The sequence below is a fragment of the Lithobates pipiens genome, unplaced genomic scaffold, assembly GCF_037356315.1.
Source record: "Lithobates pipiens isolate NorthernLeopardFrog02 unplaced genomic scaffold, aLitPip1_a1.2 Scaffold_1, whole genome shotgun sequence".
Taxonomy (NCBI): Eukaryota; Metazoa; Chordata; class Amphibia; order Anura; family Ranidae; genus Lithobates; species Lithobates pipiens.
Window position 1 is genome coordinate 10,864,826 of NW_027507685.1, and position 18,775 is coordinate 10,883,600.

General features: G+C 43.0%; 1 protein-coding gene across 5 annotated transcripts in view; it reads right to left on the reverse strand.

Moving 5' to 3' along the window:
• TENM1 (teneurin transmembrane protein 1) overlaps positions 1-18,775 on the reverse strand; it is a 912,904-nt gene that overhangs the window by 213,213 nt on the left and 680,916 nt on the right. For all 5 annotated transcript variants that reach the window (XM_077478732.1, XM_077478724.1, XM_077478714.1 and 2 more), the window contains one exon: positions 11,907-12,156. In XM_077478732.1, coding sequence (XP_077334858.1) covers positions 11,907-12,156 — 250 coding nt within the window. The remainder of the gene's footprint in view (positions 1-11,906; positions 12,157-18,775) is intronic.

An 18,775-nucleotide genomic window follows, 5' to 3' on the forward strand; every position in this document is an offset into this window, starting at 1 on the left:
GGGCACTCGCAATTGCCCAGGAACACAGCAGGACCATGGATCTGTGTATGTAAACACACAGATCCATGTGCTGTCAGTGGAGAGGAGACCGATGGTGTGTTCTCAGTACAGAGAAACACTGATTGGTCTCCTCCCCTTGCGAGTCCCCTCCCCCCAGAGTTAGAATCACTCCCAGGGAACATAATTAAACCCTGCAGCACCCCCTAGTGTTAACCCCTTCCCCGCCAGTCACATTTACACAGTAATCAGTGCAATTTTATAGCACCGATCGCTGTGTAAATGTGAATGGTCCCAAAAATGTGTCAAAAGTGTCGGATGTGTCTGCCATAATGTCGCAGTCATGAAAAAAAATCGCAGATCACCGCCATTACTAGTAAAAAAAAAATGGCATAAATCTATCCCCTATTTTGTAGATGCTATAACTTTTGCACAAACCAATCAATTTACGCTTATTGTAATATCTTTTACCAAAAATACGTAGAAGAATATGTATCGGCCTAAACTGAGGAATTTTTTTTTTTTTAAATGGGATATTTATTATAGCAAAAAGTAAAAAATATTGGGTTTTTTTCAGAATTGTCGCTCTTCTTTTGTTTATATTGCAAAAAATAAAAACCGCAGAGGTGATCAAATACCACCAAAATAAAGCTCTATTTGTGAGAAAAAAAGGACATCAATTTTGTTCGGGTGCAATGTCGCACGACCTCGCAATTGTCAGTTAAAGCAGCACAGTGCCAAATCGCAAAACGTGCTCTGGTAAGGAAGGGGGTAAAATCCTCCGGGGCTGAAGTGGTTAAAATCTGCTGACAGACAGTATTTTTATAACAGAAAAGACTATAATGGTTGTGTCATAAATGCCCCCCCTCCTTCCATTGAGCCTTGACATCAGTAAGGCTTTCGATGGCGTGCTCTGGCCTTACTTATGGGCTTACAACGTATGGGCTTCAAGGACGAATTTCTAATGGGTGTACAGGCCCTTTACCACCATCCCAAAATAAGAATTACAATGCCGGGATGCAACTCTGACTTTTTCACACTGGGTAGAGGCACTCGTCAGGGATGCCCCCTGTTGCCTTTATTTTTCGCCCTAGCCTTTGAACTCCTAGCAATTGCTATTAAACAACACCCAGACATATCCGGATATGCGATTGAATCCTCCCACTTTAAACTCTGCATGTATGAGGACAAACCCCGAATCTCCCTACCCAATTTATTCACCATATTATTTAAATTTGCCTCTATCTCTGGAATTACAGTAAATATAAGGAAATCCACTGCACTCCACATTAATTTACCCTCTGCTCAGACACTCCAAACATCCTTCCCATTACAATTGTCAACTGACAAAATTCCCTATCTTAGCATCTACATCACACCACAATTGTCTTCCATTTTTGCTGCGAACTATTCAGCATGTGTGTCCTGACTTCAGAACTTGCTTAAAATCTGGATTTCTTATCACATTTAATTTTTGGGGAGAGTCACGGCAGTCAAAATGACCTTCTTACCAAAACTCTAATATTTGCTTAGCGCCTTCCCTATCACTATCCCCAAATCCTTTATTGACCAGCTACAACAGGATGTTAATAGATTTATCTGGCAGAACAAAAAGCCCAGGTTTTCCAGACACATTTTATATCAATCTCAAATCACAGGGGGCCTAGGTCTACCAATTCTTTGGTTTTATTTCTTAGCAGCTCACTTTTCCCAGACAGCTCAGTGGAATATCCTGGATTCAAGGGTACCCTGGGTCAGGTTTGAATCCAACTCCATCAGACCTTATTGCCACCTGTATATATTATGGTCACCCTCCAACTCTTCACACAAACTTACCTCCCTTAATTCCATGGTAACACAATCTCTCATCCCCTGGAACTGGTAATATATGTAAACTTGGCCTGATTTGATCTGCATCCCAAGTTTCTCATGGTGGAAATCCAATTCCCTGTTCACCTTAGCTGATCTCCAACTAGGAGATACATTCTCCATGTTTGATCTCCTCCGTGCACAAAAACAAATCCTACTTAGAGAACACTATCACTTTATACAAATAAGACACTTTTATATCTCTCAAGTTAGTCTTATCTCATCCTCCCCACCTACAGCCTTCTGCCTTGACTCCCCTAGAGGCAAGGGCCTCATTTCAGTTCTCTACAAAACAGCATTGGCTTCATGTTTCTCTGGCGAGCCTCCATATAGCAGTAAATGGGAGACTGACTGCGACAAGCAGTTTGCTCTAGAAGATTGGGAAACAATGCTAGATAATTACACAAAGCTACAAAATCCTTGGCAGTTAGAGAAACGGCATATAAGGTATTAACCAGATTAACCATATTTCCAGGAATAATAAAAAAGGTGCAGCGCTTAGATTATGACAATATCTATATAATCTTTTACCAGTGTAAATAATATAATCAACTTTAATAGTGAAAAAAACTCTGCATAAATTAACACTATTAATGATTCTATGTTTTAGACAACACTATATCCAAATATACAAAAAAAAATTGATATACGTATATCCACCAAGGTGAACGTGTTAAGAGTCCATAAGTGAAACAACATGGTGACAAAGTGCATTATCTTGAGAAGTTATAGTGACTTCAGTGAATACTTTGCAGAAATCCACCAGTGGCAATGATAGTTGGGGAGGGAAGTTGGTAGTTCTAGCAAATATGGCACGTGTTAAACAGCATACAGAGACAGGCACTGTTATATCTTGTTCTAATTACCTTCAGTTTTGTTATAAACGAACTGTAGGTAATTATTTTTTAATTTGGTGCAGTAATAGCACCACTTTGTAAAAGTGAATAATTTTAAAGGGCCATACTACCAGAAGAATGTCATTAAAGGAGAAGTCCCGCCTGAGCTTGTCAGAACGAATTGCACTCCTGTGACCCATTTTCAGCAGAGAGCGGTCTGAAGTCTGCTCTCTGCTGACGTCACCAAGTTCAGTCCAGGCACCACGTCATCCCGACTTTGGAAGTCAGGTGCCTGGACTGATGACAGTCTCACCCTCTCAGTGAGCTGATGAGACAGCCGCTCCCCACCCCTCCACAGCTCAGCACTCCAGTGAGAATAGAGGAGCAGAGCAGGAGAGCTGCTGACTGACAGTCAGCAGCTCTCCTCTCAGGGGGGCGAGAGAACCGAGCCATTGGCGGTGTTCGATGGCTCGGTTCTCAGTGCAGATACGCCGGGGGACAGATGCAGCATCGGTCTGATGCTGCATCCAGCTAGGTAAGTATGATTAGGAAAAAAACCTCAAACTCAAACTTCTCCTTTTCAACTTTAAAAAAACTCCAACCAAAGTCTATTCCACCTAATTGGAGCAATTTAAACAAAACCTGTACCAAGAGAAATAAATGGACTGTCATTCCTAGATTGTTAGCTATAATGAGTGGGGCCCTCTGATTCCTCCTGTATTGAATTGTATTATAACTGTACTGTCTGCCCTCATGTTGTAAAGTGCTGAGCAAACTGTTGGCGCTATATAAATCCTGTATAATAATAATAATTACTGCCCTCTGAAAATATTAGATTACAAGAAGGCAGCATGTGAAGACAGCGAGAAGCCAGGTGTTGTGGTCTGCATATTTGTTTGGGTCAGTGTCTCTGACAGGATTAAAGCCTTTGGATGAGAGTGTTATTCAGGCAACTAGCAATGTCACAAGGAGAGTTCAACAATGATGACCTCTAAATTTCTGTCAGCTTAGGCTTCCTAGAATATCATATAAGTTCCTGGTTGAGAGAGGTTAGAGTTTAAATTAGAAGTTTGGCTTAAAACAAACTATCTCTAAATCTACTCACAGCAAAATTCTAAGCCCTTGTACACACGGTTGGACATTCCGACAGAAAATATCCGATCGGACCGTGTTGTCGGATAATCCATGTGTGGGCTTCGTGTGGGGGCTTCATCTGACTTTTTCCGTCGGAATGTCCGACCAACAAAGTTTTAGTTAGTTTGTAGAGAATTCCGATCGGACAAAGTGCCCCGCATGCTCAGATCAAATTCCTAGACCAAAGCTATTGGCTACTAGCCTGAACGTAGTCCCATCGTATCTAAAGAACGTCATCACGTTATGAACGATCGGATTTTCCAATAACTTTGTCCGACCATGTGTATGCAACACCAGTTTCGGACAAAATCCATCAGAAAAAATCAGACGGATTTTGTTGTCGGAATGTCCGACCGTGTGTACAAGGGCTAAGACTAACTAGCCCCGCAGAGAGGAAATTGCTTTACATATCTTTTCTGAAGCCACTCTGGTCTGGTCCCATGTTGAGCTGTCAGCAGTGGCTTCTGTGTGTAGGCTTATGCAGAAGAGGCAGCCGAAAACGGAAGCCCCATAGTAACTATATGGGTGACGTCACTTCCCAGGGATTTCCCAGCCGTTGTTGTCTTCTCCACACAGCATCCACCGCTGGAGACCGGATCGGCTTCAGAAAAGATATAGCGATTTTTGCTTTACAGTGTCAGATAGGTTAGTCTTAAGCCTCATACACACGGTATAATGGGGTAAAAAATCAGAAGGGGATTGTCATTTGACAGGCTGTTGTCCAGAGTTCTTACCTTTAGTATGTTCCTTTCAACAACTGTTTTCCACTTTTTGGCCAACAAATGTTGGATGACGGGCTAGTAAATTTTTGTCAAACGACAGCTCCACGTCAAATTTTCGGATGATCAGTACACAAATCCATCACACAAAAGTCAAAAGTACAAACACGCATGCTCAGAATCAATGCTCACCAAACACAAAATTAGCAGAAGGGGCCCAAAGGGAGGCACCCAGGAGCTGAAATCTCCTTGTAGTATGTCACTACATTCGTGTTTGTGGCATGACAATTTATGTAATGCTAGTATGCAAGACAAGATGCTCGGTGGTCCAACAACCATACCGTGTGTACAAGGCTTTAGAGTGTGGCTGTGAGTAGATTTAGAGATAGTTTGTTTTAGGCTGAACTGCTACTTTAACTTGTTCCTTGCATTTTCCATTTTCAATATGTTGGTCTACTGCCATTTACTAGAACATTTTCAGGTTTACACAACCAAAATTTTGCAGGTTTCTTATTTTTATGCCCTCCTGGGCTTTGCAGATGTGTGATTATCCATGACATCCTGAGAGATCCCCTGCAGCAGCTGGCAGGAGGTGGGAGAGAGAAACCCAGCAGCGAGTGGCCAGGGAAGCACACAGGGGCCCCGGGCAGCAGGACAACTATAGGGAGGTGGAATGAGCGACATGTAGAGGAACCTATGCCCTCCATTTCCCTCCTGCAGCAGCTGAATGTCTGCGGGAAGGAGAGGAGGAGAAGTAGGCATTCAGTGGCTACAAGGAGGGATCAGTTCTTTTACATGCAACCGCCCCTCCGCCTTCCTATCCAGATCTACAAGGGGGGGGGCATTGGCCTTCTTGAGCATGGGGCTGGGTCGCAATGGCGACCCCCGCGACCCCTGTATATACTCCTCTGCTGCAGTGCTCATCTGTGAATTTTGCATTACAGCTTAACCCTTGCTTACTCTGAAGTAAGCTTTTGTCATTGTCCCCATCGATAATCTTCTTAATAGAGACACAGACCACAATAAAACCTGAAATAGGCCCCGATCCTTGCCTGCTCTATTCAAAATGGAATTAATTGCTCTGAGTAGAGTGGGTCTTCAAAGCCCAATGTACAGCTTCAAAAATAATCTATGTGCTCCTTTAGGAAGAAAGTATCTGGATAAGTGAGGAAAGTTCCTCCTTGCAACAGATCGATATTAGCCTCAGTGGTCTTTAATTTCTAACCAAACTATTTCCTTGTCAGTAGCTACAGATTAGTGATAATTGTTAGCTGCAAACTAATACAGAGCCTTGATGCAGTATGTGCACTAATCAGGCTGCGTTCTGCAGAGTTTTCATTGGTGTTTCATTAACACCACTGATACAAAGGCATTCTGTTGACAGAGCACTGATTACTTTCTATTCTGCTGCGTACAGTGTTACAGCTGCTAATTTTACTTATTTTGACACTTAGCCCCAGGATATACTTTCTGGATTAAACATCTTGTTTTGAAGGTGTACCGCAAATCATTTTAAATTAGTGTTACAGCAGCCATAACAGTGTCTCTTCATTAACAAATGATTGCATTGCTTAGTACCAGTTCAAATGCATTTGTTTATTCAATAAAAAAAAAAAAAAAAAAAAAACAATCTCAGGTCTATGTGAAACTTAATTGAAGAAGTGCAGTGTATCCACAGGAGTATTTATACAAGTTCTATACCACCAGAGGCACACATCTAATGGAGTGCTCTAAATGCTGAGCATGTAACATTAGGCACTGTATTCTAATAAACCAATAATGGAAAATTGGAAATAATAAGTCACGTTCTAGAATTATTTTCATGCATCAGTTGTGTAATTTGGGCTGCTGAACAATAATGCAAATTTGCTCTATAAGTGCAGTTGTTTTCTGTTTATACTTGTATAGAACTTATTTTGACAAAGTTAACATACCTGGGTGAAAAGCCTCAGGAAGCTGTCACCCTCTGACTTCTAACTAGACTTGTGCACAACGGTAAATTTCATTTAGTTTCGGTTCGTTGTCATTCGTAAAATACATCATTTCGTTCTGTTATATTCGTTATGTTACATTAATAAGTTTTCGGATAATTCGTTATTATTCGCAGAGTGTCGAATTCATTCGTTCGTATTCGTTGAAATTCGCTATTTATGAATGTATAGACATTCGTGATAATGATTCGTAGTTTGGAAAGTCGTTGGTTTATTGAATCTTTTAACACACACAATGACAACGTCTCTTCTCCTCGGCTCAAATACAATACAACACCCTTCTAACTCAGTTCTCAGGAATGCACTTTGCCAGTAATCCAACCTCCGGCACAAAATTAATTAGCTGATTGGACTATATGATTTACTTTGAGCTGACCTTTTGTTTCATTAGATCTTTAAAGAATTACCAAATCATGTCGAATTCATTCGAATTAATTCGTTATATTTCTTTCGTATTCGTTGTTATTTTTTTTTTTTTTATTGGGACATTCGGATGCATCCGAATGTCCGAAAGAATCAAAATTCGGACGAATTTCGATTCGTTACGAAACGAATTGCACAAGCCTACTTCTAACCCATATACAAGCCCTGGAGTGGTGAGGCTCTTTGCAGCGCTCTGAATCTAGTGTGTGGCCCAGATTTCATAGAGTGGCAGCAGATAAATGCTTTGTAAATACATCTATTGAAGGGGAACATAATAAAATTTCCAAACAGCACTGAGGAGTGTAAATAGGATACATAGGGTACCTAGTGTGCAGGGCCAGGACAAGGGGTGGGCAGGAGGGGTGGCTGCCCCTGGCGCAATGGTTTATTGCAGGGGTAGGGGGCATCCTGTCCCTAACCAAAAGGGAAAGGGGGGCGCAGTTTGGCATCTTTGCCCTGGGCGCTGGATGACTTGCTAGTGTGTAAAATATTTTGGTATATAATTACAAAGCAAAGATCCTTCAGAAATGAAGTCCCTCTGAATGATCGGAATGGGATGTCTAGGTATCCAGAAACTACATCTTTATTACTGGTACAGGACGACATTTGTAGCCTGTATTTAGGATGAATAATAATAATAACAAAAATAATCAGATGTGAAAAAAGATGTATTCCAAAAGACTGTTTCACACGGGCTGCTTCTATAAGAGCAATGAGAACAGCAAGTAGACATGTGCAATTCGTTTCGTTCCGAATTAGTTTTTTAACAACTTTCAACAAATTTCAACAAATTTATTAATTTGAAAATATTTGAATTAACGAAAGCCCGTTTAACACATTTTTTTCCAAATATTCAGGCTACAGTGAACCCCTGGACTGGCCTACTGGGGTAGTGGAAAATTTCCCAGTAGGCATCTGCCCTGGGGCCGTTTTGAGCTGTGGCTGCTGCGGCGCCTGTAAAAAAATAATGCTACAGGCCGACATTTCAACTGCACATACGCCATTCTTAAACTAGCCAGGCTCAGGAAAGCCCGTAATGCTCTGCCACTTTCAGGCAGGCGAGAGCATGCGCAGTGACATAATGGCGCCAGGAGGTGCCATTTTTAAATGTAAGGCACTCGTCTCGGACTCGGCAGTGGCGTGCGCCTCTCCACAGTCAGGTAAGACCGGACCCCTCCGCAGCCTCTGACCACCTCCTGTTACTCTCCTGTACCATGTCTGCACAACCTATGACCACCTTCTGTTACTCTCCTATACCATGTCCGCATAGCCTCTGACATCTCCTGTACACATGTCCACACAGCCTATGAGCACCTTCTGTACCATGTCCGCATAGCCTCTGACATCTCCTGTACACATGTCCACACAGCCTATGAGCACCTTCTGTACCAAGTCTGCACAGCCTATGACCACCTCCTGTATCGTGTTCGCACAGCCTTTGACCATCTCCTGTACAATGTCCTCACAGCCTATAACCACCTGCTATAGCATGTCTGCACAGCCTATGACCACCTCCTGTAGCATATCCTCACAGCCTATGACCACATCCTGTACCATGTCAGCACAGCCTATGACCACCTCCTGTACCATGTCCGCACTGGCTATGACCACCTCTTGTACCATTTCCACACAGCCTCTGATATCTCCTGTACCATGTCTGCACAGCCTATGACCACCTCCTGTACCATGTCTGCACAGCTTATGACCACCTCCTGCACCATGTCTGCACAGCCTAGGACCTACTCCTGTACCATGACTGCACAGCCTATGACCACCTCCTGTACCATGTCTGCACAGCCTATGACCACCTCCTGTACCATGTCAGCACAGCCTTTGACCATCTCCTGTACAATGTCCACAAAGCCTATAACCACCTCCTGTACCATGTCCCCACAGTCTATGACCACACCCTGTACCATGTCCACACAGCCTATGCCCACCTCCTGTACCATGTCCGCACAGCCTCTGACATCTCCTGTACCATGTCCACACAGCCTATGACCACCTCCTGTACCATGTCCGCACAACCTTTGACTATCTCCTGTGCCATGTCCGCAAAGCCTATGACCACCTCCTGTACCATGTCCCCACAGTCTATGACCACACCCTGTACCATGTCCGCACAGCCTCTGACATCTCCTGTACCATGTCCACACAGCCTATGACCACCTCCTGTACCATGTCCACACAGCCTCTGATACCTCCTGTACCATGTCCGCACAGCCTATGACCACCTCCTGTACCATGTCCGCACAGCCTATGACCACCCCCTGTACCATGTCCGCACAGCCTATGTCCACCTCTTGTACCATGTCCGCACAGCCTATGACCACCTCCTGTACCATGTCCGCACAGCCTATGACCACCTCCTGTACCATGTCTGCACAGCCTATGACCACCTCCTGTACCATGTCCGCACAGCCTATGACCCCCTCCTGTACCATGTCCGCCCAGCCTCTGTGACGTTATGCTGTTGGGCCAGTATAATAATGCTATGGGGCTGGTATGAAATTATTTCTAGGGCTGATTTTTATTCCCAGTCCAGCCCCGATGGCTAGCTTTCTTATAGAAAAGCACAAATAAAGGAGTGAATGTGCATACAGAAAATAAAACCCTAATTCTTTTTTAAGGCCTGTTTACCATAAGTGGTGTGTGTTACAGAGAGGTGGGCTGGATCTGCCACATTTTGACATAAAAAGGGACTTTCATTCAACATACCTGACAGGTAAAATGGAAATGTAATTATGACTGCCTTATTATAAAAGGGTCACGAGTGCTATCTGCCTATTCATTTTCAGCTCTCCTGGAGTTCCAGTTTTTCTCTGCCACCAAGCACTGATAATAGGTCTCACAGCAAAGATCTATACCTGCTGAGAAGTTACAGCTTCAGTATACTCCCCAGGATGAATGTTTATTATGAGACGCATGAGCTGTGTTCTGTGACAAATTGGAAAGCAGGTAAAACCTAATGAAAACTTGTTAAAAAATCTTTGCAGAGCCACCTTTGGACAGCAGCACTGTCAATCTGCGGAGAGGCTAGTGTTTCATGTACTAGCAGATTTAGCTGGACTTGAAAAACAAATTAAAGCTGAGCTAAATTTAATGCTTTTTAGCAGTTACAGCAAGATTTTTTCTTTCTTTTTGGGATAAAGATATTACATAAATGAATAAAAGTTAATCATTGTAAACACGAGACATGTGCACGCTGGAATATTTTGTTTTGCAATTTCATTTTCGTCCGAAAAATACATTTATTTAGTTACTCCCGAAATGATGCAGCTTACTAATCCTTAAATGTGGTGGTTGCATTTGTTTTCTTCTTGGGCTTTTTTCCTTTATATTCACTTTGTAATCGGACAAATAACACACTTTCTGTCTTAGCCCCTGTACACACGGTCGGAGATTTCCACAACCAAATCCGTCGGATTTTGCCTGTCGGATTTTGTCCATCGGATTGTGTCCGAAACTGTTGCATACACACGGTCGGGCCAAGTTGGCGAAAAATCCGATCTTTCAGAACGTGATGACATCATTTCGTTACGATGGGACTACATTCAGGCTAGTAGCTAATAGCTTTGATGTAGGAATTTGATCTGAGCATGCGTGGCACTTGGTCCGATGAAAATGCTCTACACATGATCGGATTAGGTCCGTCCGGCCCAGTTGGTCGGGAAATATTTCCAACATGTTGGAAAATTGGGTCGGACAGAGATTCGGACGGAATCAGTCCGATGCATACCACACACAGTCGGTTTATCCGATGACACGGTCCGATAAGATGCAATCCGACAGATTATCCGACCGTGTGTACAAGGGCTTATGCTGCGTACACATGATTGAATTGTCCAGCGGACTAGGTCCACTGGACCACAGTACGCCAGACAATTCGATCGTGTGTGGGCTCCAGCTGACTTTTTCATCGTCAATTCCGGCGGACTTAGAAAGTAGTTTTGACTCAAAATTTGTCCGCCGGACTTGGCTTTCAGCGGACAATCCGTTCGTCAGTGTGCTAGTCCGGCGGACTAAGAATGACGCATGCTCTGAAGCAAGTACGAGAAGGAAGCTATTGGCTACTGGCTATTGAACTTCCTTTTTGAAGTCCCGTCGTACGTGCTGTACGTCATCGCATTAGAAATCACCGAACTTTCAGAGCATCCGTATGTGGCCAAGTCCGTTTGTTATAAAGTCCGGCGGATTGTTTGCCGGACCAATTCCGCCGGACAATTTGATCTTGTGTACGCGGCATTACTCCATGGAGGAGTAACAGAATCGGCTCTGGGCAGCAATGTTGTCAGTCTGGGGAAGAGGGTAGTGATGTACTAGGTGATTTTAATGAACTTGACTAACAAAAAGTCAAATTTCAATTAACATTTTTTTAAGCAGTTACAGCAACTGTTTTTTTTTTTTGGGGATAAAAGTTTTACATAAATGAATGAAGGCTGATTATTGTAATCACCCCTGTCAGTTAAACAGTTTGTTACAACCTCCTAAATGTCACTTTTGCTCAACAGCTTGGTCTGCTAAAAAGAGTTGAAAAATAACAAATATACTAGCCAGATCACCAGGTGCAAATAAAGAAATAAAATGCTAAAAAGTAAAACAGATACATTCACCACAATTAAGGATTGATAAGCTACAGTTTGATATATATATATATATATATATATATATATATATATATATATATATATATATATATATATATTTTTTTTTGCTTTTGGGTTTAGATACATGTTAAATCACAACTACATTACAATTTGGTTGTTTACCACATTAAGTATTTCCTTATGGAAATAATACAAGTTAATCAGAGAGAATTATGAAAAATGACATGAAGATCTCTAGCATTATATGTCATATTTGTCTCTAATTCCCAGAAACCTATTCAAGCTATTTATAGTCAAGCTTCAAATGTTTGTGACATTTTCTAACCATACCTGAGCTCTAAAATGCTGATGATGTTTCCGGATGGATATATTCTTCTCACAAAATTGAAATCTCCAACGTAGATGCTACCGTCAGGTCCAGTTGCCATGGCAACAGGAGCAAAGAGTTTGTTATTATGAACAGGTCCATTACAAGAGGAACAGGTGGGGTTTCGCTGCTGGCCATTTCCCATTAGCGTAGAGATCACAGGGGGCTGCTGAGATATAAATATATTTTCTCCATCTCCTTTGTACAAAATTCCTAAAAAAAAAGAATACAAAGGACAATAATGTGCTATAGAAAATAGGCAAATTCATGTCTTTATTGGGGATTACCACCTTCTCTCTGAAAGTTGAAAGCCCTCATCTCATGGAGACCAGTTGAGGTCTCCTCTCTTAAAACCTGGGCTCCACAGTGGTGTAGTGGTTAGCACTCTCACCTAGCAGTAAAAAGGGTTGCTGGTTTGAATCCCGACCACGACACTACCTGCCTGGAGTTTGCATGTTCTCCCTGTGCCAGCATGGGTTTCCTCCCACACTCCAAAGACATGCAGGTAGGTTAATTGGCTTCTGTCCCAAATTGGCCCTGGAATATGAATGGGGACCTTGGATTGTGGGCTCCTTGAGGGTAGGGACCGATGTGAGTGTGCAATGTACAGGGATAGGGACAATTGTAGACACTCACTCAGGTTGAACTGGATGGACTGGTGTCTTTATTCATCCTTACTAAATATGTAACCCTTCCCAATCAGCTTTTTGAAGGGTGTCACAAAACAGTCCATCCTACATGCAATGTTCTTCTTAGCTTGTAAAACGGAAGTGGAACTGCATCATGGGTTATGTGTTAAAGGCTGAACAAGCATTTCTGTAGCTTCTCAAATCTAAAAACAGCTATTCAGCTCTAACTCTGACTCCTGCACTAAAGTCGTTTTGGAGTTTTCCACATTACACGTCTTTCTGTTTTCAGCAAATTATTTTTGGGAGTTTAAATAGAGCAGAGAAAGGCTGAAACCCTTGTCAGCTTATTTTTTCACTGTCTGTGTCCCAAGGAAACATCACTTCCTGTCCTGCAATAACTACAGGAGGGGAGAGTACATTTTTTACAAAGTGAGCAGAGTTCCCATTTGAGATAAATGTCACCACAACATATGTCCCATTTTATATTTTCTATCACTTTCTGTCTAAGGCTGGTCATACAGTGGTGTGAAAAAGTGTTTGCCCCCTTCCTCATTTCCTGTTCCTTTGCATATTTGTCACACTTAAGTGTTTCGGAACATCAAACCAATTTAAACAATAGTCAAGGACAACACAAGTAAACACAAAATGCAATTTGTAAATGAAGGTGTTTATTAATAAAGGTGAAAAAAAATCCAAACCATCATGGCCCTGTGTGAAAAAGTGATTGCCCCCCTTGTTAAAACATACTATAACTGTGGTTGTCCACACCTGAGTTCAATTTCTCTAGCCACACCCAGGCCTGATTATTGCCACACCTGTTCACAATCAAGGCATCACTTAAATAGGAGCTGCTTGACACAGTAAGGTCCACCAGAAGATCCTTAAAAGCTACACATCATGCCGAGACCCAAAGAAATTCAGGAACAATTGAGAAAGGAAGTAATTGAGATCGATCAGTCTGGAAAGGGTTATAAAGCCATTTCCAAAGCTTTGGGAATCCAGCGAACCACAGTGAGAGCCATTATGCACAAATGGCGAAGACATGGAACAGTGGTGAACCTTCCCAGGAGTGGCCGGCCGCCCAAAATTACCCCAAGAGCCCAGCGACGACTCATCCAAGAGGTCACAAAAGACCCCACAACAACGTCCAAGGAACTGCAGGCCTCACTTGCCTCAGTTAAGGTCAGCGTTCATGCCTCCACCATCAGGAAAAGACTGGGCAAAAATGGCCTGCATGGCAGAGTTCCAAGGAGAAAACCACTGCTGAGCAAAAAGAACATCAAAGCTCGTCTCAATTTCTCCACAACACATCTTGATGATCCCCAAGACTTTTGGGACAACATTCTGTGGACCGATGAGACAAAAGTGGAACTCTTTGGAAGGTGTGTGTCCAAGTATATCTGGCGTAGAAGGAACACTGCATTTCATAAAAAGAACATTATACCAACAGTAAAATATGGTGGTGGTAGTGTGATGGTCTGGGGCTGTTTTGCTGCTTCAGGACCTGGAAGACTTGCCGTGATAAAAGGAACTATGAATTCTGCTGTCTACCAAGAGATCCTGAAGGAGAATGTCCGACCATCTGTTCGTGTACTCAAGCTGAAACGAACTTGGGTTCTGCAGCAGGACAATGATCCTAAACACACCAGCAAGTCCACCACCGAATGGCTGAAGAAAAACAAAATGAAGACTTTGGAGTGGCCTAGCCAAAGTCCTGACCTGAATCCTATTGAGATGTTGTGGTATGACCTTAAAAAGGCCGTTCATGCTCGAAAACCCTCTAATGTAACTGAATTAGGACAATTCTGAAAAGATGAGTGGGCCAAAATTCCTCCAGGACGCTGTAAAAGCCTCATTACACGTTATCGCAAACGCTTGGTTGCAGTTGTTGCTGCTAAGGGTGGCCCAACCAGTTATTAGGTTTAGGGGGCAATCACTTTTTCACACAGGGCCATGATGGTTTGGATTTTTTTTCACCTTTAATAATAAACACCTTCATTTACAAATTGCATTTTGTGTTTACTTGTGTTGTCCTTGACTATTGTTTAAATTGGTTTGATGTTCCGAAACACTTAAGTGTGACAAACATGCAAAGGAACAGGAAATGAGGAAGGGGGCAAACACTTTTTCACACCACTGTACATTGTGCAGACTTCTAACCTGCAACCTATGAAATTTGCATGATTCCCCCATCAACACAGACAGTGCTGACAGGGGAATCAGCAATTGTCTTCTCCCGGTGAAAATGGCTTCCCCCGCCACCGACTGCGATAATCGGAAGCGAATCCTGCAGGCTGGATGTACCAAAGTTGATCGATCAATTAAGCTGGTACATTCAGCCTGCCCATTAATGGTTCAAATCTTGGCTGGTTCCTGCTGACCCGGCCAGGATTTGAATTGTGTAGTGCTGGCATTAGAGGTAGCAGTCACAAGGATATAGAGAGAGTAGGGATGAGCAGAACATCACCCCGGTTCGGTTTGCACCAGAACATGCAAACAGGTAAAAAATTTGTAAAAAGAAGCGAACACCGTTAAAGTCTGCGGGACACGAACATGAAAAATCAAAAGTGCTCATTTTAAAGGCTTATATGCAATTTATTGCCATAAAAAGTGTATGGGGACCCGGGTCCTTCCCCAGAGAACATGTATCAATGCAAAAAAAAGTTTTAAAAAGGGCTATTCTTTCAGGAGCAGGGATTTTAATAATGCTTAAAGTGAAACAATAAACATGAAATATTCCTTTAAATATTGTGCTTGGGGTGTCCTTAGTATGCTTGTAAAGTAGCACATTTTTCCTGTGTTTAGAACAATACCACAAATGACATTTCTAAAGGAAAAAAATTCATATAAAACTGTTTGTGGCTGTAATGAATTGTCAGACCCAGGCAATATAGATAAAAATCATTGAAAAAAACGGCATGGATATTAAGGGGAGCCCCACACCAAAATTTAAAAAAAGTGGGGGCCGCCACAAAGTCCATACCAGGTCCTTCAGGTCTGGTATGGATATTAAGGGAAACCCTGTGCCAAATAAAAAAAAATGGCATGGGGTCCCCCCAAATTCCATACCAGACCCTTATCCGAGCACACATCCTGGCAGACCTCAGGTAAAGGGGGGACGAGAGAGGGCTCCCCTCCTGAACCATACCAGGCCACATGCCTTCAACATGGGGAGGATGCTTTGGGGCTTCCCCCAAAACACCATGTTGATGGGGACAAGGGCCTCATCTCAACAACCCTTGCCCAGTGGTTGTGGGGGTCACAAGGGGACCCTCAGATCCCACCCTCTATGTAAATGGGTATTGGGTACATTGTAAAAATGATAGTAGACAGTTTGGGACTAATCCTTTATTAAAAAATATAAAAATAAAAATGTCCTGCGATGTAAATCCATCGTCCTTTATGAACCGAAAAAAGCAAAAAAAAGCAACAGCTGCTCCCCCATGGGAGGCTCCCGCTGACTGAAGTCTCTTCACGATGACAGCTGTTATATAGCTGAGGGCGGGACCATGCGATGTCAGAGGAAGGCAGGGCCACCCGATACCCATTCACAGAAGGGGGTCGGTATCTGGGGGTACCCTTGTTAAAGGTGGAATCCAGATTTTGATAAGCCCCCTCCCGTAGACCCCCACAACGACCTTTAGGGCCTGGTATGGATTTTGGTGGAACCCCCACACATTTTTTTTATTTGGTGCAGGGGTCTGGTAATGGATGGGGGGGAAGACCCGTACCATTTTTTTCAATGATTTTTATCTATATTGCTGGGATCTGACAATTTACAACTGTGAGCAGTTTTAAATTACTTTTTTCCTTTAGGAATGTCATTTTGATGTGGTATTATTCTAAACACGGGAACAATGAACTACCTTACAGGCATACTAAGGACACCCCCGGGCACGATATTTAACCACTTGAGATCCGCGCTATAGCCAAATGACGGCTACAGCGTGGATCTCCTTTTCCGGGACTACGTCAATAGACGTAGTCCCGTGCACGAGGTGTCTACGAGACTCGCCTGATCACCGATCCGTGCAAGGGGTCGATCCCGACCCCTTATCACGTGATTAGCTGCCAGCCAATGACAGCTGATCATGTGATATAACGGAGCCGGTAATCGGCTATTATTCCTCCTCGCGCTGTCAGCGCGAGGAGAAAAAAAAAAGCCGATCACCGGCGGCCGTGATCGGGACATCAGTCCCGATCATGGCCAGCCCTGCTAGTGCCCACCTGCCCCCTGCCAGTGCCACATTAAAAAAAGTAAGTGCCCCCCATCAGTCCCACCCAGCAGTGCCCACAGTGCCACCCAGCAGTGCCCACAATCTGCCTCAACAAAGGTGCTGCACCCCAGTGCCACATATCCGTGCCCATCAGTGTCATCTACCAGTGCCCATCAGTGCCGCCCATCAGTGCCCAGCAGTGCCACCTATCAGAGCCACCTATCAGTGCCACCTATCAGTGCCCATCAGTCCCATCTATCAGTGGTACCTATCAGTGCCCATCCGTGCCACCCATCCGTGCCACCCATCTGTGCCACCCATCCATGCCACCTTATCTGTGCCCATCTTTGCCCATCAGTGCCGCCTTATCTGTGCCCATCGGTGCCGCCTTATCTGTGCCTATTAGTGCCGCCTTAACTATGCCTATCAGTGCCCACCAGTGCAGCCTATCAGTGCCCACCAATGCAGCCTATCAGTGCCCACCAATGCAGCCCATCAGTGCCCACCAGTGCAGCCTATCAGTGCCGCCTCATCAGCGCACTTCAATGAAGGAGAAAAATGGCCCGTTTGCAAAATTTTATAACAAACTGTTAAACATGATTTTTTTTTTGCATCTTTTTTTGTTTGTTTAGCAAAAAATAAAACTCCAAGCTGTAATTAAATACCACCAAAAGAAAGCTCTATTTGTGGGAAAAAAATGATAAAAATTTCATTTTGGTACAGTGTTGTATGCCCGCGCAATTGTCATTCAAAGTGCATCAGCGCTGAAAGCTGAAAATTGGTCTGGGACTGAGGGGGGTTTAAGTGCCCAGTAAGCAAGTGGTTAAAGGAATATTTCATTTTTATTCTTTCACTTTTTAAAGATGTTTTAAAACTTTTTTTTGCATTGATAAATGTCCCCTGGGGCAGGACCCAGGTCCCCATTGCCATTTTTTTCAATGATTTTTATCTATATTGCCAGGATACAACAATTCATTACAGCCACAAGCAGTTTTAAATGAGATTCTTTCCTTTAGAAATGTCATTTTTCTGTGGTATTGTTCTGAACACGGGAAAGATGCCTTACTTTACAGGCATTTTACGGACACCCCCCAGGCACGATATTTAAAGGAATATTACATTTTTATTGTTTTAATTTAAACATTATTAAAATCACTGCTCCTAAAAAAACTGCCATTTTTAAAACTTTTTTTGCATTGATACATGTCCCCTGGGGCAGGACTTGGGTCCCCAAACACTTTTTATGACAATAACGTGCATATAAGCCTTTAAAAGGAGCACTTTTGGTTTTTCATGTTAAGACTTGGCGAACAGGCGAACACCCGATTTTTTAGTTGAACTTATGTTCGACTCGAACATCTGGCTCATCTCTATTAGAGAGGGCAAATCTCCACAGTGGGAATGCAGAGAGCATTAAAAAAAAATTAAAAGGTTCTGACCCTTCCACACTCTCTTCAAAACCAAAGAAAAAAACTTTAGCTATATATACACTTTTATTATTATTATATACTATTATGCCCCGTACACAAGAGCAGATTTTCCGTCGGAATAAAGTGGATGGTTTTTCTGACGCAATTGCACTCAAGCTTGGCTTGCATACACACGGTCACACAAAAGTTCTCTGAACATTCGACCGTCAAGAACGCGGTGATGTACAACACTATGACGAGCCGAGAAAATTAAGTTCAATGCTTCAGAGCATGCAACAAATTATTCCCGAGCATAAGTAGGAATTTTGCACATTGGAATTGGTATAGACGATCAGAATTTCCGATCGGAACTTTTTCCGACCGAAAAATTGAGAACCTGCTCTCAATCTTTTGCTGGCGGGAATTCCGCCAGTAAAAGTCCAATGGAGCATACACATTTCCGAATTTCCGACCAAAAGCTCACATCAGGCTTTTGCTAGCTGAATTTCCGATCGTGTGTACGGGGCATGAGAATGTCCATGTCTCATTCTGATTACCTGTCTGATTCCCTGTCTCC